This window comes from Thamnophis elegans, chromosome 6 (genome assembly GCF_009769535.1).
Source record: "Thamnophis elegans isolate rThaEle1 chromosome 6, rThaEle1.pri, whole genome shotgun sequence".
NCBI lineage: Eukaryota > Metazoa > Chordata > Lepidosauria > Squamata > Colubridae > Thamnophis > Thamnophis elegans.
This window is the reverse complement of record NC_045546.1, coordinates 57,075,447-57,099,529: the sequence shown is the minus strand read 5'-3', so window position 1 is coordinate 57,099,529 and position 24,083 is coordinate 57,075,447. Positions and strand designations below refer to the sequence as shown.

Genomic DNA, 24,083 nt, shown 5'->3' with positions numbered 1-24,083 from the left:
AATTTGTGTCCTCATTTTACCTACCTTGGAAGGATGGAAGGCTGAGTTAACCTGGTGAGATTTGAACTGCCAAATTGCAGGCAACCAGCAGGCAACAAAAGTAGCCTGCAGTACTACAATCTAACCACTGTGCCACCTCAGCTCTTGATGCTGTTTTATCACTAACCAACTGCAATAGAGTAAGCATGTTCTCTTTTCCATTTCAGAAAAATGGATTAAGAAATTTAGAAAATGATTTAGTTTGAAAAATTCAAGAGAGTATATCCACCTACTTCTTTCTTCCTCTTCTTGTTTTCAAGTTCATTTCTTTCTGTGGAATTTGGGGCTTTCTTGCTTTTTCTTTGCATTTTCAAGCCAATTGTTTTCTGTTTGGAGCATATAATCCTTCCCAAATTCCCCAACATTTTTTTTCTCTTCAACTTGACTTTCTGGAGCACAATAGGTTCTGACTCTACAAGGGATTTTTTCTCTCTATTAACACTCTCTTCAGATAAAAGCTTTCCAGTGATTCCTGGCTTTGATTTCTGCTGCCTCTTCATAATTTTAGCAGTATGGCCTCCTGTAGTATAATAACTAGGGTCCTCTTCACTGTCATAATTCTGTCCATTCTGACACATGATTTTTATAGGAACTTTTGGCAGGCTCTCATTTTTGAGTGGAGAAGGCTTCTTTATGCCATTGGCTAAACATGTAAGTGACTTCAAGGAAGAATCATCACCAAGTCGTTCAATGAGAATCACTGAAGCAACTTCATTGTTCTCTCTACTTGAAGACTTCTGCCGCTTCCTGATATTTGAGGATTCGTTGGCTGGATCTGGTGTCTTGGATTCAACACTGACTGGTCTATTGTCATTATTTCTAGAGGGCATGGAAGTACCAGCTTTCTGACTGGATTTTCTCTTTCTTTTCTTCCTCTTCTTTTGTAGTCCTGTGTTGACCTGTTCTTCCTCACTATCATTCTTTTGCATTTGACTGTTGTCTGTCAAGAAAAATTAAATGATATTAAGTTGAATAGCATTTCTCGTGACAGGTTGGTAAGACAATTCTACTTTTAAATAAAGAGAAAAATATATCTGATTATAAAAGCCATGATTAATCCTGCCATTAATTCTCACTTAAGTATTTTCAAATAGTTTGTTTAAACATTTGGGGAAAAGATGAGAAAGAGAACGTTTGAACCCTCCATGGCAAATGTTATGCTTTTAATAAGTAGAATGTTGTATTAGCAAGGATCTTGGCAGTTGTGGATGATTATGATCATCCATCATTAATTCATTATTTATAATGAATTACTTTCACATCTGAACTCTTTATACTTATGGAAAAGCTGCAGCCCTATCCACACAGCTCTGTGGTTTTCAGTCAATACAGTCAAATAGCAAAACCATTTCTGCTGTCCTCTGAGGGCACTCAGTTAAATTTAATACAAAATATTATTATTGACAATAAAGTTATTACTGCCTGTTACTAAATCCTACTTAGTTCAATAGCATTCCCTTCCATGAAAATAATTATACCAGCAGCCTAAATTAGCAGATTATATGAAACAGTCTGTTTTAGGCATTATGTTGAATTATAATATGATTCATTTTTTATTTATTGTAGTTGGCAAACCCAGTGATCTGCCTTAGTGTTACCGTGTTTTCTCAAAAGACTCTTCAGATCTTATTTTGCACCCACCTGCCCGCTCCTTCCTTCATGCCTGTAGTTGCAATGGCTTCCAGATCTGACACACTTTTTGCTCGGATGGAGAAATGGTGAAGACTCAAAGCTTCATCTGCTTGCAAATGGGATGCTTTGAAACAGAGCAAAGCATGTTGGGATTGCCTGCCTCCCCTCCTCTGCCTCCACCGCACTTTTCACCAGAGGGAGACGAAGCTTCATCTGCTTGCAAATGGAGCACTTTGAAACGGAGCTAATCGCTAAGCTTTGAGCCTCTGTCATTTCTTCATCCAGGCGAAGTGTTTGGGCACCTATGGGGTGCTTTTCACGCAGAGGGAAATGAAGCTTCATCTCCTTGCAAATGGGATGCTTTGAAACGGAGTGATTAGCAATTAGCTCCATTTCAAAGTGCCCCATTTGCAAGCAGTTTCATCTCCCTCTGCGTGAAAAGTGCCCAGCAGAGCTGGAGGGGGGGGGGGCCAGAAGGGCAGGCAAATCCAATGAGCCACCCACTCCGTCCCACCATCTCTCAGCTTGCCCTCGTCTATCAGCGGGGCATCAACATCACCTTCCTCCCCCTGCTGCCGGGGTCCACCGCGCAAGCCTCTTGTGAGCCTGGCAGCCACGCAGTACCTCTGGCTCGCCTATCTTCCCCCACCTTTGCCTCCATCCTCAGACTTATCTGCACTTCAACAAGGGGATGGCAGACTACCCCTGCTGCCCCTATGCGCTCGTCGCCTCTTGTGCTGGCCATGCCCATCTCCCAGGATTATTTTTAGGGTAGGATTTATAATCAGGCTAGGGCTTATTTTCAGGGAAACGGGGTATGTACAAACCAGACCTTTATGGTTGATTCAACAAACTGTAATTAAAAATAAATGTTTAGTGTTATCAGGGGGAAAAAACAGATTTTTCCCCCTACCTTTTTCCCCCAACTGAGCTTTATCTAACATTTTGCCAGATTTTCTTTTCAATTTCCTCCTGCTGAAGGTATCATCATCCTCATCTGTAGAGACATCTTCAGGGAAATCATCTTGAGGGAAACTCCCTGAAAAGGACATCAGAATAAGAATTGCCATAAGCCAAAGATTCTTGGCAAGATTTTTCACCCACATTAACATCCATGCTTTTATTAAACACATGCATGTATTCTATCATGAATATTTTATAGCAAATAAAATATTTACTTGAATAAGAAGGGAAGCAGAAAAACTGAAATAAGTGGTAGGTAATCAGGGCCCCAGGCTTAATTGCAAAGAGCATTTAAAGATAAAAATAAAGATAAAGAAAAAAATAAGCATAAGTTATCTAAATCTTCAGAATGTTAATAGTCTGCAGTCAATACTATATAAATATCTCTGCACACAAGCAAAATGATGTACTATTTGTGTTTTATAATACAATACAACAATAGACTGCCAGTTTTCATCTCACAGAAACCTAATAGTAAGGAAGAGTGGAGGGAAAGGGGGCTGGCCCCACATATTTTTGACACTGACTCCAGCAACTGTAATGACTATGTGGCTTTTCATGAAGATGAGAAAAGAGTCTCAAATTCCAGCTGTAAAGAGTACTTCAATCTGATGTTGGTGATAATGTAAGTCCAGTTCAGGTACTAGCATATTGCCTGAACTTGAAAGAAGATAGGAAAGATCAGGCTTGGTTTGTGCATGACTGAGAGACCACCAGAAAACCCTAGAGTTGTCTGAGAATTCCAAAATTATCTCAGAAAATAAAATGGCAAATACTTCCATATTGTTCCCAAGATCACTATATGGACATGGCCACAAAGCCATCAGAATTAGAAAATAACTCAAGATACATTACTTTCACTTATGCATTGATGTGGAAAATCATGATTATTCCGACTTCCTGGGCGGGATCTTGCTGATGGTGGCAGCTTAATAGAGCTGCTCCCGGGTTTCTGGTCGTGTTATCTGCCTAGACATCTGGCAGATACCTCACTCTTCAGGCAAAGAAGAGGGGGAGAGAAGATCCAGCTGGTAAGAGCTTTTCCTTTGAAGTTTGCAGCTTTTTGGGCTGCGAAGAGAAGGGGGGGCAGCCGAGGCTGAATCATTATCTCCGTGCCGGAAATCTCTAGCTGTTGTTTCCACAGCTCAAAGTAAGATACCTCCACTTAGGACAATATTTGAACTATTTATCTGAATTTAATACAAGCAGAGGCCGTATCTGAGAACCTTATCTGTTTGTTTTTTTAAATCCTAGCTTCATTTTTTACAAGAGCTTCCTTCATGTACTTTTTTTTTTCCCTTAAAAAAAAATTGGCTCCTAAAATGGCGATTGTGCATTCTCCGTAACAATGCCACATTCCTAATTCTTCTGCAAAAAACAGTGATAAAAGTTCAAAGGGAGGAACAGCCGGCCAGCAGTTTCTTATTAATTAGTTTCACTTCTCTGAAGAGTTTACAAGACTTTCTTCTTATCAACTTTGTTAATATATATTTCTGACATAGAGAAGTCAAAAATGGCGCTGAATATGCCGAGCTGCTTCGTTACAATGCTTTTTTTTCTTTTTCTCTTTTTTTGAAACCCTTTGAAAAATCCTAAAGAGCTAACAAAGGGGTGAATTAATATCCTTTTTTCTTTCTCATAAGCTGCACAGTGAGCCAGTAGAGCTTGATTAATTGCTCGTAGATAAGACTTATAAGACTTATAATGGCATCAAAATTAAATCCTGGGAAACCTCCTCCTAGAAGCACATCTCCGATACCTGGCACAAAGTTGCCCCCTACTGGAGATGTGCTAACGAAAGAATTTTTTTTGGAAACCTTCAGAGAATTCAGAGAGGAGATAAAGGAGATAAAGGACGAATTAAAAGAGTTTAAGATCGACTTATACGATAAACTTGATACTAAGATTGCCAAAATAAATGATGATATGCTGGGACTTGTAACTGTACTGATAGAACATGTTTCTGGAATTGAAGATAACCTAGAGGTTCTTAATGAAGCTAATACCAATTTGACATCCAAAACTGAGGTGGTGCAACAAAAAGTTGAAAACACTGAAAAACAGATTATTATGACACAGTACAGGCAGATGGAGTTCGCATTAAGAGTCAGGGGGTTGCGTGAGGATAAACAGGAGAACTTGAAACAGATTTTTTCAGAGGCTTTGACCGTCTGATGGGAAGACCGGGGTCCAACTTTGACTGGCAGATCGATAAAAATTATCGTGTTAATTCTTGGGCGGCAAAACAGAAGCAACTCCCTCGAGATGTAGTTATATACTTTGCCACAAGAGAGTTCAGAAACATGATACTACAAGAGTCCTATAACACCAGGCTTCAAATCAGCGGCCAGGATTTGATTGTCTTGAAAGAAATACCACCTCAAATGCTAAGAGCCAGGAGAGATTATGCTTTTCTAGTGGAAGAATTCAGAAACCGTCAGATACAGTATAGATGGGATGTGCCATTTGGTATTATAGTTACATTTGACAAGCAAAGATATCGTCTCAACTCTGTATGGAAAGCTCGAGATTTCTATCACAATATTCTGAAGGTGGGACACCCTGCACCATCTGGATCTGGAGAAAGACCACAAGAAGGACAAGATAGATGGCAAACTACACAACTACCAGACAAGGTGCACCATCTCCCCTTCCCGGAAGGACAAGGTGCCATGGAACAAAGACCTAGCCATATGACTACCACCATATGACTACCAGACGAATGGAAAAACAAGCTACAATGCAACAACCTCAACAATCATTGGCCATTGATCAAGGAGTCACAGCAACAAGCTCAGAAACCATGGGAGGAGCTAGGCCAAAGGTTAAACAGGCCATGCAGGAGGCTCTAAAAAAGCTTCAGCCAACCAAAGATGACAACTAAGATCTTGACATGGAATGTCAATGGACTGAACTCTCCACAGAAGAGAAAGAAAATATTTCACTATCTTAAACAGTTCAAGAATGATATAATTTGTCTGCAAGAAACTCATATCAAATCAACCGATCAAAAATATTTGTTTAACCCCAAACTTGGTCAACATTTTGTGACCTCTGCTACGGAAAAGAAAAATGGTATAGTTGTATACTTAAGAAAAGACATTAAGGCTGAACTAATTGAAGCAGATCCCTTTGGAAGATATATCGCGCTAGACCTAATCTTAGAAGGAAAAAAGACATTACTTTTGGGAATTTATGCTCCTAATCAACAGCAAGACGGATTCTATAGAAATCTTCATGCTAAATTAGTACAGTGGGACTATAAGTCTTGTATACTATTGGGTGACTGGAACGGTGTGATTGACACTAGAAGAGATAAGAAGACCTCTCGCCCTAATACTAAAATGCGAGCTAAGCTACCCAAACCTTTTTTTGACATGATGGACGATTTTGAATTGAGAGATATTTGGCGAGAAAGAAACGCAGAGGAATATGATTTCACCTTCTTTTCTGATAGACATCAATCCTTTTCAAGGATTGATTTTATACTAATCACTAATGATTTACTTTCTAGGGTGAAGAAGACAAAGATTGCGGCGAGGGTCCTTTCGGATCATAACCCAGTTTGGATGGAATTGGGAAGGATAGTGCAGGCAAGAAGGTCTTGGAGGCTGAATGAAAACTTATTCAGATATGAGAAGTACATTAATGATTGTAAAAAATTGTTATCTGAATACTTTGTTCTGAATATGAATAAGGGTACATCTATGGAATTTGTATGGGATGCAAGCAAAGCGTATATGAGAGGAGTACTGATGAATATAAACAAAATACATAGACATAAACAAGGGCAAAAATGAAAAGAATTGGAAGAGGAAATTAAAGGGAAAGAGTTGGAGTTAATATTGAATCCAGGCGATACAAAGGTTAAGGAAGCAATTACTATATTAAAATCCCAATTTGATATGTTGATCTCTGATCAGGTAGCCACTAGTTTACTATATGCAAAACACAATACTTTTTGTAACGCAAATAAACCGGGCAGATGGTTAGCTTATCAGATTAGGAAAAAAGGGAAATTCGAAATGTAACCAAATTGATTTATAGAGGGAAGGAGGTGTTTCAACAGGAGGAGATTCAAAAGGCATTTCAGGAATTTTTTACAGAATTGTATAAAGGGGACAAAATTAAGGGTTTAGATATAGATAAATACTTAGATAAAGAGAAAATACCCCTAGTTAGAGAAGAGCACAGACAAAAGTTGAACCAACCAATAGCCTCAGGGGAAATCTTGCAGGTAATTAAACAACTAAAGTTAGGGAAAGCACCAGGCACAGATGGCTTGACAGCGGTTTACTATAAAAATTTACAGTTAGAAATGGTAGAACCTCTTAGAGAACTATTTAATAAAATTCAAACGGAAGGTAAAATGCCCCCATCTTGGAAGACAGCGTTTATATCTTTAATACCCAAAGAAGATCAAGATACTACCCAACCAAAAAATTACAGACCTATCTCATTACTTAATGTAGATTATAAAATTTTTACTAAAATACTAGCAAATAGGTTAATGGTGGTTATTCAACAATTGATACACACGGACCAAACAGGTTTTATACAGGGGAGACAGATGAAGAGTAATGTTAGACTAATTATTAATGCATTAGAATATTTGGGAAAGAACAACCAAATTCCTGCTGCGTTCATATTTCTGGATGCTGAGAAGACCTTTGATCGAGTTAACTGGCAATTTCTGTTGAAGATATTGCAAAAAATGCAGATAGGAGATAGCTTTTTACGGTCAATTAAAGCAATATACCAACAGCAAACAGCTCAAATCATAGTCAACGGAATTTTAACAGACCCTTTTCAAATCGGAAAAGGTACAAGACAGGGCTGTCCTTTGTCCCCACTATTGTTCATTATAACTTTGGAAGTATTGTTGAATAAAATACGGGGCTTGGATGGTCTAAAAGGGATCAAGATTAGGCAGCAAGAATACAGAGTCCGCGCTTTTGCGGATGATTTGGTCATATTGGAACAACCGCAGGAATCTAATATGGTTTTAATGAATACGATTAATCAATATGGTCAAGTGTCTGGTTTTAAAATAAATTTAGGAAAAACAAAAATATTAGCTATAAATATGAATACTAAACAAAAGGAAGAACTAGGAGGGATGCTAGGATGTGAGGTAGTCAAAAAAGTCAAATATCTTGGGGTTAATATTCTAGCATCAAACGGGAAATTATATAAGCACAATTATGAACCATTTTGGCGGAGTATACAGATAGAGATGAAAAAATGGGAGAAATTGCACTTATCCTTGCTGGGTAGGATAGCGGCAGTGAAAATGAACATCTTACCAAAATTTTTATTTCTTTTTCAAATGTTACCTATACTTAAAAAAGATGCGAATCTTTTAGAATGGCAGAAGGGTATCAACAAATTTGTATGGGCCGGAAAGAAGCCGAGGGTAAAGATGAAAATAATGCAAGATGTACGCGAGAGAGGAGGCTTGAAATTACCTAACCTAAAATTATATTATGATGCAGTGGCGCTATCCGCAATTAGTGATTGGACCCATTTAACCAACGATAGAATACTGAATATCGAGGGACACGATCTGGTATATGGCTGGCATGCTTACCTGTTATTCAACAAAAAATTGGATAAGAATTTTAAAAGTCATATCTTAAGAAATGCTTTACTGTGGGTTTGGAAAAAATATCAATATAAACTAAATGACAAGTTACCCATGTGGGCAATTCCTAGACATGCAATTGAAAATATGAATATAGCACAAAAACAGGATAGAACCATCTACAGACAACTTCTCACTTCCGAAAGGGGGGGTTCTACAACTAAAATCTTTAGAGGTATTGAAAGAGGAGAAGGTAGTTCAAACATGGTTGCAGTATGGCCAATTACAGGCCAGGTGGAAAATAGACCAAAAAAGTGGTTTTATCCAAGTTGAGGATAATTTGTTGAAACAAATAAGAGATCAAAGTTTAATGCGGATATATAATGTACTAATACAGATGGATTCGGAATCCATGATAAAGTGGGCTCAAAATATTGAAGAACCAATAATGTTGGACATATAGGAAAGAATATGGGTAAGAAATGTAAAATTCACACAAGCACAAAACCTGAGAGAAAATTTTTATAAGATGTTTTATAGATGGCACTTAGATCCTAGAAAGCTGGCTTCTATGTACCCGAATGTACAGCCTAAATGTTGGAGATGTGGTTCTCTCGATGCTACATATTTTCATATATGGTGGACTTGTCAAAAGGTTAAGGCATTTTGGATAAAAATGTGGTGGATTATGCAAAATATCTTTAAAAGAAGGATAAAGTTTACTCCCCAGTTATTTTTACTAGGTATATGTACGGACTTTACATTGGTAGAAACTAATTTGGTTCTGCACCTAATAACGGCAGCAAGACTGTTGGTGGCGCAATACTGGAAGAAGGAAGACTTGCCTACAACTCAAGAATGGACATTGAAAGTCACAAACCTAGCTGAGATGACGAAAATATCGGCATATCTTAAAGACCATTCAAATGAGAGATATAAACGAGACTGAAAAAAATGGATTGACTATATACAAAACAAATATGGGACTAAGAAATTACAGATAGCCTATGTTTAAGATTAGGAAACATAAGATTAGGAATAATCTAAACTGTTCATAGCTAGTGCAACAAGAAGAAGCTGAGTTCAATGCATAGAACTCTTTTGCATAAAAAGAGCCAAGGTGGCGCAGTGGTTAAATGCAGCACTGCAGGCTACTGCTAGATCAGCAGGTCAGCGGTTCAAATCTCACCGGCTCAGGGTTGACTCAGCCTTCCATCCTTCCGAGGTGGGTAAAATGAGGACCCAGATTGTTGGGGGCAATATGCTGACTCTCTGTAAACCGCTTAGAGAGGCCTGAAAGGCCTATGAAGCGGTATATAAGTCTACTGCTATTGCTATATAGATGTTATTAACTTCTTTTTTTTTATTTCCTTTGTCTTAATATATTGTAGACTGTGTTTGTTAAAAATCTATACCGTTTACGGGCTCTGGGAAGTCGGGGGGGGGAAGGGAGGTGGGGTGTTAGGGGGGAGGGGATGATACATAGTATGTGTTAGATTTTAAGGTAACGTGACTGCACTTGTATACTGTTGCTCTTTAATTCCACTGTAAAAATAGGACAAGCTGAATATATTAATAGATTGTAGAAATACACCGAAGGGAGGAGTAGAGGGATAGAAGAAAGAGGGGTAGATAGGGTGGGAGAGAGGACTGGAGGGAGGGGGAGAAGGAAGGGAGGGAGTGTATCGGGAGAGAGGAGTGGTAGAGGGGGAGGGGAAGTAGGGTAGAGGGGAATGATGGAGGGAAGATGGAAAGTTGGAGGGGGGCGAAAGAAAGGGTGTATGGAGGGTCGAAGAGGTACATTGGGTTTTTATTTTGGGGGGTACTGCTGATAAGAGGAATGGCTGTGTTTATTGTTTAATGTTATATGGCCCCGGTTCTGCACAGTATATATGTGACTGTACGAAAATGAAAATGGAAAATAAAAACACATTTACACGAAAATCATGATTATTCCTTCAAAGCACAATACATTCAACCCTAGAGTCTATTTTCTATTCATGTTATGCTTTCTCAAAGGCTTGAAGAAAATGATGAGTCTTACCTTCTGCAAGATCTTGAAATCTGGAAAGAAAAGTGAAAAGAAATTATATTGTTTTACTCATCTACAAACCTTCTATAACAGAAAGTACTGTACTTATTGGTATGGAAAAATGAGTTTAAAAAAGGAAGGACTTAAGTGTTAAGAGAAAAAAAAAGATTGCCCAGAGAAATCATAAGAATTTCAGGAAACATACTTTTTAACCAATTTGTAGAGGCGCTTTCTGTTAAAAGCAGGCGTGTTTTTTCTGCTGCTCAACTCAAAGATTTTGCTGGCAATTGCTTCATAATCAAACTGTCAAAGAAAGAAAGAAAGCAATTTAGATCAGCTTTAAAAATTCAAAAATGCTAAAATGTTAGTATCATAACAACATTATTTTCTTTTTTTATTTACCAACCAACAAATTTACTTTTTCTCACCAGTCTAAATCTACACAAATTCCTACTAGGTTCCCATTAGAGTTTGATGAACCATTAAGTATCACAGTAAAATATAAAGGCGCAATTCAGAAAGACTTGGACCATCACTGTTTATGAGTCAATACATGCCAAATTGCTCAAATGGCAACTGATGTTCCTCAGAACATGAAGTACATATAACTTATAGATGCCAACCCCACCCCACCCCACCCCACCCCACCCCACCCCACCAATATTGCATTTGGGAAAAAATTGATAGCTTGATTTTGAAACCCTGCATCAGCCTTCCCCAATCTGGTCCCACAACTCCCATAATTTTAGTAACTAGAGTTCTAAAACTAGTATTGTTTGATAAAGGTGGAGCCTACCTGAAGAACAGGTCCAATGTTAGCATCTATATCTTTTGAAATATGTCCATGTGCCTCTGAATTTGGAGGCTGTTTGTTTGAAAAGCCCTTGCCTATATTATGAAGAAAAAACAAAAATGAGATGTCAGAGATTGAATAGATAGTCCTATCCACTTCAGTCCCACACATTCTGCTCATCATGGCGAAAATATTTCCTGCCTTCATTTAGCCAATGAAGTTGAGTATCTCCAAGAAAATGATTACATAATTTAACTAGTGAAGTCTTGACCAAATCTGTTAGAACACCTTGAGAGAGCATCTGAGCATGTAATATGAGGAAATAAGGGGAAGTCCTGATATATAAGAAAAAAGCCTCTCCTTTAACACTGAACACAGCCTATAAATAACGTTTTCAGCAAAAACGGTGTTAGGAGCTGGAGGAAATAAAAGAGAATACAGTCTTTTATAAATACTGGACAAAGGCTTGCTAGAAAACAAAGCAAAACTTAAAGTTTTGCTTAGAAAACAAATGTGTCAGGAAATCTCTTTTACAATGGATTCCTCTAATTTCAATTTCCTTCTAAATGAACTGGATTCACAGAAGTTTCTGTGCTAAAAGAAAGATCTGTGAAGAAAACACTTTTTCTAGAATTTTCCAAAGCAAGTGTCTGAGAAATGATATTCTCACCTCTGGCCATTTCTGTATCTTCTTTGTCGCTCCATTTTTCATTTTCTGAGGAACTGTCAATATCACTGCCAGTTTCTAGTTCTTCCATTAAATCTTCTATGGCAAATGGGGACTGATCCACAATGGTTTCAAAGATGCCACAAATTATGGCTTGCAGCATAAGATGACTGAACAGTGAAAAGAGGGGGGGGGATATATTTAGAGAATGTGGTTAATACAACTTCTTTGTAGTCTAACTCTTAAACGCGTTCTGAGTAATTCAGAAAATAAAGAAAAACAGACAATCGCATGATTATAGTTTCCTAATTTTCCGAGGTATGCAGGAGGGTAAAGAACAATTATTTTTATAATGGCTACATAGAAATGCTGTTGCTATAGTTACATATACTTGTACTTTCAGGCATTTTTAAAAAATATTTCTCAGTCAGCATGTTGCTATCCTTCACAGTAGCTTTTCCTTGTTCTGCACCTCCATTCAGATTTTTATTTACTATTTTTAAAACAGTAGATTAATATAAATATTGACAAGATTTGAACATACTCCTTGGTCCTGGCAATGATTTTGCAGAATGGTTCAATAAATTTAATGTTCTGGCCTGCTGTGAGCTGTAAAGATAAAATACAAAAATTACTTCAACATAATCTTTATCAGTCAGTTCTAAAATCATCATCCAAAATCCAAGAGCTACCTGAAACTGAAATATCTTATTCCAGAAGAAAAAAGAAATAATGAGAAAAGGTAGAGTTAATTTGGAATGATTACATAGTCAACTGCAATGCTTTCAAAATTTTGAGCAATTCTTGTATAATAGTCATTTCAGCAGTTATTGGCACTGATATAATCAGTACTGCAATGATTGTGTACTACTTCTAATATAAACATTCAAAACAAGAAAAAAATGGAAAAGACATTTCTATTATTGCTGCTCAATGCACAACTGCAGTTTATTTATATATAGCAGACATAAAGGGCAAAGCACTACCAGCAAAGAGAAAATATTGTTTATTGGCATAAGATGTTCCAAAATAATGATGAACTGGTTAAATTAATAGTATAACTCTATAATACAGAAAATACACATTTTAAACATTGTTATGTATAACTACAGATAAGCTGACTCATGAAATGTAAACTAAAATACTATAGTATTATAGTCATAGAAAAAAGGGTATTGCCACCTTTCAGTGAACACCTTTTGCTGACAAGATTTGTGTGGTGACACCTGTGGATTTGTATTTTTTTACTTAAAAGATAAACAATAGGGAAAAGATTTAGATTTAGGGAGGGTGACAAGCTATTAACATGTTTTTTATATATATACTGGGATTAATGGGTAAAGATAACTTTTTTCACACTTCTTTTTCACGCTTGTTTCTTTTTGTATTTTCTGTTTGTACGCTTATTTACTTTTATTCCTTTCATGTATACAAAACTAATTGGAAACCAGGGTACTGTTCACAAAATAAAATAAACTGAGCCTTAGAGCATCACACAGTAAAAACTTGACACCACTGATTTTAATACATTTTATAAAGAAGTAAAGTGTAACAATCTTCCCCTAACCTGATGCTTTTCAGGTGTTGGGGCCAGCATAGAGAAGCCTAAATGTCATGCAATTTGCTACTGACCTCTTTAGCTCCAATGTTAGCCAGTTCTTCCAGATAGATATCAATGAAATGCAATTTTATACCAATGGGGGCATGGCTGTTTGGATGCATAACTTCCATTATTAACATGTTCAGAAATCGTTCAATTAAACTGGAAATGTAAAAAAAAAAGTTTGTGGCATAGACGATTCAGTTGCATTACATCATAAAATATTTTGTCAGGTCCAAAAAGTGCTCACCAAAATATATTTGGCAAAGCATGGATCGAATGGTTTCATCTCCACGTAATGTAGGAACAAAAAAAGAGGTGCATGTGCCTGACACCAAAACAGAGTCCAAATCTCTCACTAGTATACACTTTTTAAATCATAGTTTCACAAATGGCACCTCTTCCAGAATGGCAGCACTTCTCCAGTTCACACATGGTCCCTGGAAACCACTGGTTGGGCTATCTTTTGAAAAGGCAATCAAAGACCAAGGCGGCGAGACCCAATGGTGCAGAAAGTAGGTCCAAAGCCTGTGGGGACTCAACTGGGTGGGAAGCAGCCTCAAGGTACCCAGAAAGGCAGAATGAGGGGTAAGATAGTTGGTGGGGACAGTTGTAATGTCCCTGTGGTCAGTTGTAAGAACAAGCAGATTGTCAAGCAGTCACATTTTCATCATGTGACTGTGAGGGAGATGTATTAGTCATAACATTGAGTATAAATTGTATGTCTCTTCATTCAGCACCATTGCAATTTTGAATGGTCACTGAATGATCATAAGCTGTAGACTACATGTAGATCAGATGAGATTAAATCAATGAGTAGATAAGTGATGTTCATAGAACACGCAGTTAAAAGAAATATGTCAGCATCATTTTTAATAGATGAAATGCTATGTTTGGTAGTTAAGCAGATAATATAGATCTCACAGAAATCAATGCATGTATCTATCACGCTAAGCCATGATCTGATTTGCAAAACTAGGTGCACCATAAAACATGATTTACAAACACACTATGGTGAGGTATTTATAATGAAAAAAATCAAAAGCACACAAGATAGCCACATTATACAAACAACAGATATGGCCTACCTTTCATTCCATTCATTTCTTTTCAGAACTTCAAAGGACTGTCTCAGCATCATGCGGATCAACTAGGTTAGAGGGAAAAAAGATGCATACAATTTTCCCAACCATGTTAAGTTTATAGGACAGCACTTGATGTATTGAAAGAACTTGAACAAAACAGGGATGTTCTGTATGCATTTTAAGCTAAATTCTACCCCTCATGGATGAACTGTATGTTCACATGTTATGAATTTAGTACCCAATGCTATGTTGGCTGAATGCATCATGGATTTCTGTACATCCACTGTTTCTGAGTGGAATAAAGGTTGTGGTTGTGGTCCATAAATGAGAAAGCAGGAGTGAGAAAGATAAGTCCAATGTCTTGTTCATTCATTGAATACAGGACAGCATTTTACAATGGGAAAGGAGATACAGGTAGTCCTCACTTAACGGCCACAACTGAGCCCAGACACTTGGTCATAACTTTTTGCATTCATTAAGAGGGTCATCATGTGACTTGACTTGATTTTACAACTGTTTTTATGACGGCCATAAAAACAGCCATCATGGTTGTTATGTGACCCAAGTGGTCATTAAGCAATCACATGGTTGTTAAACAAACCCATTCCCTAAAATAAATATTTTTGCCAGCTGCTAAATTGACTAATGATATGGAAGTTGAGATATCGCATAGCGCTCTAGACAGCATGCTTTATAACACTTCAATTTCCTAAGTATCACTAAAATCTATCTATGAAATTGATTAGGACAATTTTCTCAAATCTGGCACCTTCTAAATACATTGGACTATAATTCCTATTATCTCCAAAAAGCAGAGCTGAACAGCAATCCTATGGGCATTATTAATCAAATTAAGCATTTGTTTAGGAAACAACAGAATTCCCATTACCATGACTTTGGTAAATAACTTATTTACAAAACAATAGGCCTCAGTCTCAAGCAAGGAGCACATGGAGTTTGCAAAAGATAAATGTAGTTTATAAATGTAGACACAGATGGCTAACAAGAGCCATAAACAGATACCAGGGAGCACAAGTGAGCTGGCAGAAAGTGTGTGCATGCAACAGGACATGGGAGGTGCTACAGAGTATGGAATTCTTCAAATCTCATATTCCCTGGGATAAAAAGTGGCAGGAGCAACTTATGATCTTCGCTGCCAGCTTCCTCAGTGGTTTTTTTTTTTTTGTGGGAAACTAGAGATAAGGTCAAAAAAGGCAATTGTGGCTGTAGTTTGCTGCAATGTCATAATCTTGAGCCAAGTGCCTGAGCACCCAGATTGCAATTATGTGACCTAGGGTCACTGCAACAGCCATAATGGTGTGGACGGTTGTTAAATCCCCCTCATTTAGTACCATTGAAATAACGGTAATTGAATTAGCTATCATAACTCCAGGTCTACTTGTAATGGTTCAAATAACTCATCTCTCTTGCTGTATCTGAACAAGCATTTAAGAACTAGGAATCCTATTTGAAGGATTATATAGAAATTTTATTGTATATGCTAGCTTATATATATTTTTTCTTAGCTTTGACTAAAATATTAATAATTTAATTGTATAACAGGGCATGAATATTTATATATTTTTATATCATAGAACCTACCAAAGATTCATACTGTATATACTCGAGTATAAGCCTAGTTTTTCAGCCCACTTTTTGGGCTGAAAAAAGCCGCCTCGGCTTATACTCGAGTCAGTGAAAAATTTGCCCGAAATGGAGGAGAAAAAGGGGCGGGGCCATGCCGCTGGGTGACACTCGTGAATGGCCCAGTGCCCCTGTGAGTTTCCCCTCCCTCTGTGTCAGTTTGCCGCGCAGCACGCACCGCACCATCCCCCCTCCTCACGTTCTAATGTAATGCAGGGCTGTCTTACGATTCCCCTTCCTCCCCCTCCTGCCGCTCTGCAACGATGTCCCACCTCCTCCTTGTTATGGCAAGCAGCCACATAGCGATGTCCCACCTCCTCTGGTACAGTGATCCAATGATAGGAATCACTGTGCCGTGTGTCATAGGAGGCGGGACATCGCTCCCGCGGCTGCACGGGACATCATCATCACAGCGGGACATCAGCATCATGAGGTGAGTGAAGTATTTCATTGAATACACCGCTAGTTTACTGTTTTTCTTTGAAATAAATATTCAAAAACATTATTGGTATCTATTTTTATTTTTGAAATTTACCGGTAGCTGCTGCATTTCCCACCCTAGGCTTATACTCGAGTCAATAACTTTTCCAGTTTTCTGTGGTAAAATTAGGTGCCTCGGCTTATATTCGGGTCGGCCTATACTCGAGTATATACGGTAATTGTTTATACTACATTAACATTACAAATTCATTAATACTCACAATGCAAATATTTGGAATACCAACAATAAATAGTAAAATCTGAACATAATTTCATTAAATAATAAAATACTAAAAACCCAACAATAAGTTACATTACTCATATATGTATTGTACATTAATTATTCAAGTAAATAAAGAGAACTGAAATCTGGATTAAAATTAACAACTAAGTATGCTAACTATGATTTAGAAGTTCTTTTCAAACAAAGTTGTACTTTTGCTTAGAAAGTTTATTTTGTAAGAATGTAAACATATTCTAAACATAAATAGCACATTTAAACGTGAAAATGCATTTTAAATTGATATTATTTTGTTTTATTACCAATCCTATTTCTGGAAGTGAATCTTTTGTTGTGGAACAATATATCCCTGGATATATTGGAGGTTTTAAGAAAAGACTGGACAGTCACCTATCGGAAATGGTATAGAGTCTTCTGCTTGAGTAGGGGATTGGACTAGACCACCAAAGTCCCTTCCAGCTCTATTCTGATTCTGATTCTCTGTGTTCTCTTTTTTCCAAGGAACTTTTAAAAAGGGAAGAAGAATTTAACTTTACCATGTAAAATTTATCTAGACGCAATCGGTCTAATCCATTCCATTCACGATTCACAGTTTGCCAGAAAGTCTGAATGAACAAGTGTCCTGTTTTGAGATAATAAATATAATGTTTAAATTCCATATTTTCTTCTTCAACGTTTTCATCACCTTTCATAAGTGACAAATTATTTTTTAAGAATCCCAGCAGCAGACAGACCAAAGGAACTAAAGAGCTGGTATGTATAGCCTTTTTTTTGGGGGGGGGGGGGGGGTCGGCGTTGTTGCTTTAAACACTGAATTCTCAGCTGATCCACCTGAGCTGAAATCTTGCCATAGATAGTGCCAAAGCGGAGAATGGGCAACCCTCACCCCCTTTTTGTATTCTCTTGTCATCTGTTCTCAGAGAATATTACACCAAAGGCCTGTCCAGATTACTATTCCACCTCGACAAGAGTTAACCAGGCCCCTGTGAGTAGTAAAGTACGGAGAGGGAGAATAAAAGGACAACAGAATCCTCCTACCTATATTTCTCAGCAGTTTGTGTTCAGAGATGCATCCTTATAAAGTTATGACTTGCAACAGTTAATAGTTTTGTCTAAAAATATTTAAGCCCTTTAAAAAAACATCCAAATTTGGGGTTTGTTGTTGCTAACTCTTTCTACACCATTAAGCTGTAAAGAATTTAAATTTGGTTGCCATTTAATCCTTTGTATTAATACTAATATATTGGCCTGTAGTAAATACTAGCTTTCTGTGCTATATTCTGCCCCAGAATATGTGATAGAAATATATTTGCTGCTGTTGCTGTTTAAGGATTCTGATAAATCTCCAGGAAATAAACTTCTGGCTTCATAACTTATTCTGCCTTGCACTATTTCTATTTGCGATGCAAAGCCTTGGCTACAAGCTCCCAAACATAAAAGAAATAAAAATAATGAGACTTACGAGTATCCATATTCTCGATTAAATGGATTAGTTGTGATATATTATTTGACAACTCCTCCTGGAAATTTAAAATTTTGTTTAGTAATAAAGTCACAAAAGTAGATTCTTATCAGTATAATATTCAGGAAATTCCCCTCTCAGAAAGCTGACCTTGTTATCAGACCTTCCCTAAATATAGAAAACTGATGATGGGTATAAGCACCAATACAATTTGAGCTTGGTTAAGCTCTTCTGCCATAGTTAGATACAATAAAGGTAGAATATGCAGAAGTTTCCTACTGTGTTTCCTCGAAAATAAGACCTAGTTCTATATTTTTTGGGCTCCAAAATAAGCACTAGAGCTTATTTTCGGAGATACACAATTTCAGGGTGATCAGCCTAGCTGGGCACCCTGCCCCCAGCATGTGCACAAGAGATGACAAATACACAGGGACTGACGGTATCTGGCAGAAGCTGCAGCCTTGGTTGGCGCACTCTAGAGTTGTGCAGCTCGCACAGTGCAGGTGAGTTGATTTCCTGCCTAAGCAGCAAACTGAGGCAGAGGTGCAAGACAGGCGAACTGGATGTGCTGCGCAGGCTGCAGCCAATACATGAAGATGAGCGTCTTATGGCAGCCCAACAACTTTTGCCTTTCCCACACGGCGCATCCAGATCTACCCCCCCAATCTCCATCTGCTGCCAGTGCTGTTGCACAAAGACGATCCTCCCACAGCTGCCCGCTACTCTGGCCCATCGACTATCAGCTTTTCTGCAACCCGTCCAGATCGCGTGCCTCCCCACCTCTTTCTGCTCCTTGGCAAGGAAATCAACTCACCTGCACTGCATGGGCTGCTGCCAGTCACCATCAGCCTGTGTTTGCTCACCACCTCCTTTGCTGGCCACCCTTACCCCCTTTATTACGGGTTATTTTTGGAGTAGGGCTTGGAGTATTAGGCACACACTTAAAAATCAGACTACGACTCATTTTCGGGGTAGGTCTTATTTCCAGGGAAACACAGCCTCGTATGTGTTCACGAGACTCTTACTGTATATACTCAAGTATAAGCCTAGTTTTTCAGCCCACTTTTTGGGCTGAAAAAAGCCGACTCGGCTTATACTCGAGTCAGTGAAAAATTTGCCCAAAATGGAGGAGAAAAAGGGGCGGGGCCATGCCGCTGGGTGAGGCTCGTGAATGGCCCGGCGCCCCTGTGAGTTTCCCCTCCCTCTGTGTCAGTTTGCCGCGCAGCGCGCACCGCACCATCCCCCTCCTCACGTTCTAATGTAATGCAGGGCTGTCTTATGATTCCCCTTCCTCCCCCTCCTGCCGCTCTGCAACGATGTCCCACCTCCTCCTTGTTATGGCAAGCAGCCACATAGCGATGTCCCACCTCCTCTGGTACAGTGATCCAATGATAGGAATCACTGTGCCGTGTGTCATAGGAGGCGGGACATCGCTCCCGCGGCTGCACGGGACATCATCATCACAGCGGGACATCAGCATCATGAGGTGAGTGAAGTATTTCATTGAATACACCGCTAGTTTACTGTTTTTCTTTGAAATAAATATTCAAAAACATTATTGGTATCTATTTTTATTTTTGAAATTTACCGGTAGCTGCTGCATTTCCCACCCTAGGCTTATACTCGAGTCAAAAACTTTTCCAGTTTTTTTGTGGTAAAATTAGGTGCCTCGGCTTATATTCGGGTCGGCCTATACTCGAGTATATACGGTAATTTATACTTCTGTGGAGAAGCCTTTAGAGACTGTTTATATTTCAGATTTTAGTATATCATAATATTAATATACCAAAATTGTTATTTACTTTAAATAATGGTAATCAGGACAGAATCAATAATTTATTATAGAAATAGTTAGAAAATCATTTTTAAGAACCAAAACAAAAATGAATATAATGGCTTAAATTTATAAACCATATTATTTATTTATTTATTTATTTATTTATTTATTTATTAAATTTTGTATGCCGCCAACTCTCAAAAGAGACTCAGGGCGGCTTACAATAAAAGGGAGGGGGGGTATAAAAAATAAAACAACAGTTTAAAATTACACAACAGTCACAAACCTGAAGTGGGGCTGGACAACTCAACAGCCCCAGGCCTGCCGGAACAGCTAGGTCTTAGTCGCTTTGCGGAAGGCCGGAAGGGTAGTGAGGGTCCGGATCTCAACGGGGAGCTCGTTCCAGAGGGCCGGAGTTGCAACAGAGGAGGACCTCCCCCGGGGTGTCGCCAGCTGACATTGGCTGGCAGATGGGATCCGGAGAAGGCCTAGTCTGTGCGATCTAATCGGTCTTTGGGAGGTAATTGGCAGGAGGCGGTCTCTCAGGTAGCCAGGTCCGATGCCATGTAGGGCTTTAAAAGTAACGACTAGCACTTTGAAGCGTGTTCGGAGACCAATGGGAAGCCAGTGCAGCTCGCAGAGGATAGGTATAACGTGGGTGTACCTAAGTGCACCCACAATCGCTCGCGCGACTGCATTCTGGACTAACTGAAGTCTTCGAACACTCTTCAAGGGCAACCCCATGTAGAGTTAATGATTCAACTGCAGAGGACCTTTTCAAATTGGCACTATCTATGCTAACTAGGATGGTAAGAGCTGCTGCCTAAACAAAACTGAAAAATAATAGGTCTGGAAAAGCTGAAAAGTTTATCCTGTCTCAAGAATACTATCTCAGGTATGAATTCCATGTTTTGACATAAAGAATTCTGTCTATTTCAGTCCGTGGAAGTGAAATGAAAATGTTTGAATAATAGTGAAAATACCTATTTATTGAGCCCATCAATATTATTGCTGCCTAGAATTCCATGGAATACAAGTAAATTATTATGAATACTAATGAATACATATGTCCCTCACATTTATAAATTACTAACAGATGAGCATATATTATGCAGTATTCTGCATTAAGATAGCTGTAAAAAATTGAACAAAAAGGTTTTACAGATATTCCTCCACTTACAGACATTGTTTAATTGCAAAACTTCCAAAGTCAATTACAATCTACATTTGAATTTACAACCATCACCCTGCTCTGTGATCATGTGATTATAATTCAGGTGCTTGGCAACCAGCTCACATTTATGACTAGGTACACGATCCCATGGTCATGTCATCACAATTTTTGACAGGTTTTTGCTGTTTTCTGATTTTAAAAATGGCAAAAACACCATTAGTTAAGCTGGACTTGCACTTACGATTGTGTAACTTGAATTATGGCCATCATTAGAATGGTTGAAAAATCTAGTACAGTCACAGGATGATTCAACTTATGACTGCAACAATTTATGATGGAAAGTCTGGTCCCAATTGGGGTGGTAAGATGAGGACTACCTCTATAAGGCAACTAAGATTTATTGACCTCTTTTTTCTCCCTGGTTTCCCAAAATAATAAAAAACCAGTACCATACAGCACAGCTTTAAAAGTAAATTTCATGACCACGTATTGTTTTAAAAAAAACATCATAAATTCTAAATGGGAATAACCAGGATAATTACTTTCCAGTTATACCTGGAAAGATATAAGAACAAATAAAGCAGGCCACTTGTGTGCATTTTGATTGCTCGCATGTCCCCAGGATACTATAACAGAAATAAATACATGACAGTTACTAAGTATCAAAATTTTGATCACATGCAATGCTGCAATGGTTGTAAGTGTGAAAAACTGCCATGTCATCTTTTTTGGTGCCATTTGTAACTCTGAACAGTTGCTAAACAAATTGTTGTAAGTTGAGAACTACATTTTCAATTTAGTAAGTAAAAAATATAAGGCACATGCTGAATTGAGAACAAGTTATAAGCCAATAGTGTAAAGCAGTGTAAAGCAATCTCTAGAAACAGTGACACAGTTCTGGGATGCAGCAGAAGAAATACTGCAGCAAAGATGTAATGAAGTCCTTATCCCCCTCGACTTTTGCACTGGTAACACTGCACCTGAGTAGTATGTATGATTCTAAACATCATATTTTTAGAAGGACATTGATAGATTACAACAGATTCGGAGGAGGGCAACAAAAGTGATACTGGGACCGGATGACATGTCTGTGAGGAAAGACTGAAAGAACTAGGGATGTTCAGCATGGAGAAATGAAAACTACCAGACAGGATATCAAGATTCAGATAAGCTAAAGAATAAGTTTTCCATTTCACAGAAACTAGGATTGGTAATGGATATATGTTACAGTTCTTTTGTCTAAGTATAAGAGAAATTTTCCTATTAGTTAAGATCTGTACTGGATGCATAATGGAACTGTGGAGTATCCATCTCTTAAGGATAGCTGGAATATGTTTCATGGAATATTTAACTTTAAAATAATTAGCTTTAATATTTTTGTGCCTCTGAAAATCTGGTGAAATCTATAGAGATCAATTATGCTCAAATACAATGTTCAAATATTTTTTAAAAAATGAAATATCACAGTATATATGAAAATAAAATTGTACCACCACCCCCCCCCCCTATAAATTCATAGGCATTGTGAAATTTATCCATGGACCCTCAAAGGGTTGCAGACCTGCCAATTAAGAAGCCCTGGACTAAATGATCCTTCAAGAGCCGAGGTGGTGCAGTGGTTAAATGCAGCACTGCAGGCTACTTCAGCTGACTGCAGTTCGGCTGTTCAAATCTCACCAGCTCAGGGTTGACTCAGCCTTCCATCCTTCCGAGGTGGGTAAAATGAGGACCCGGATTGTTGTTGGGGGCAAATGCTGACTCTGTAAACCGCTTAGAGAGGGCTGAAAGCCCTATGAAGCTGTATATAAGTCTAACTGCTACTGCTATCCTTTCCAACTCCATATAACATACCTGCAAGAGAGGTTTATCCTGCATCCACATACAGTAAAATAATCCTTTCCATATTTTTAACAATTCTTCTTGACTGAAGCAACCTATAGCACAAAAAGAAACTATTATTTAAAAAAAGTAAATTGAAACCAGCCCTGCAACTGCTTAGGGGATGGAAAATACCCAATTAACCAAGAATTATGTATAATTAAGTGCAATCAAATGCCAATCTGCCAAAAATACACAATTAGCAAAGAACTATGAAGAACTGTGCAATCATACAAATATCCATTTTCATATTATCCCTTAAAATGTAGCAGTAGATATGTCACTTGTTATTCATATAAACATCATCTTAAAGCATATTTTGCTAACGCTTTGGAGACGGTCCTTCAGGTATTTAGCAATAACTAACACGTGTATTTTCGTCTTCACCGCAGGCCTGACAAGATGTTTTGTCCCACGTGCTTCTCCAACCTTACCCTCTAGACTCTGGGTCCTGAGCGTCATGTAGCCACGTAGCTTTTTCAGTGCCCGATCCCGAATCCGTTTCTCATTCGAGGCCAACCTCTGAGCAAATTGGATCTCAGGAGATTGTCCAGCAGAGAGGACAGCAGCAGGAGCCATAATCCCCAACAACCACGTCCTTCTTTCCGTACAGGAGGCACAGCGAAATCGGCCTGAAGCCAGACGCTCCCTGGCGCCCGTGAATGGCGTCACGGACAAAAATGTGTCGCACACATTTAAAGTAACATTAATATAGTAGCCAAACGGCTAGAAAATATTAGGAAAGGAGTCGTTAAAATAAGCCTTGCGTAACTAGCAAATTAAGAGACGATAAGAAATGCCCCGGAATCTGATTTGCAAAGGCAGTGTCGTTTTTAGGCGCTGGTAGTGACTCTTAAGCACGCAGGCATTTATACCTTGAAGTTTCGCGCCAATATTTACTTCTGTTAACCAAGCTGACAATGTAGCTTACAATGGAGATGAAAAGTATGAAGTGTTCCAATACCGTATTTATTTGAAATTGACCAGCATTTAACTTAAGTGTCTTGTCAGAAGATTAGGAAGAAATCTCCT

At 38.3% G+C, this 24,083-nt stretch overlaps 1 protein-coding gene across 1 annotated transcript in view; it reads right to left on the bottom strand.

The window, feature by feature from the left end:
- Positions 1-23,705, bottom strand: part of RRP1B (ribosomal RNA processing 1B) — a 28,175-nt gene extending 4,470 nt beyond the window's left edge. Inside the window, exons 1-13 of the mRNA XM_032219576.1 lie at positions 23,486-23,705; positions 23,025-23,107; positions 18,223-18,280; positions 17,297-17,382; positions 14,399-14,460; positions 13,343-13,472; positions 12,255-12,319; positions 11,714-11,880; positions 11,047-11,138; positions 10,456-10,553; positions 10,263-10,282; positions 2,585-2,710; positions 273-979 (exon numbers count right to left, since the gene is read on the bottom strand). Coding sequence (XP_032075467.1) covers positions 273-979; positions 2,585-2,710; positions 10,263-10,282; positions 10,456-10,553; positions 11,047-11,138; positions 11,714-11,880; positions 12,255-12,319; positions 13,343-13,472; positions 14,399-14,460; positions 17,297-17,382; positions 18,223-18,280; positions 23,025-23,107; positions 23,486-23,630 — 1,839 coding nt within the window. The 5' untranslated portion in view covers positions 23,631-23,705. The remainder of the gene's footprint in view (positions 1-272; positions 980-2,584; positions 2,711-10,262; positions 10,283-10,455; positions 10,554-11,046; positions 11,139-11,713; positions 11,881-12,254; positions 12,320-13,342; positions 13,473-14,398; positions 14,461-17,296; positions 17,383-18,222; positions 18,281-23,024; positions 23,108-23,485) is intronic.
- Between the last annotated feature and the right edge of the window lie 378 nt (positions 23,706-24,083).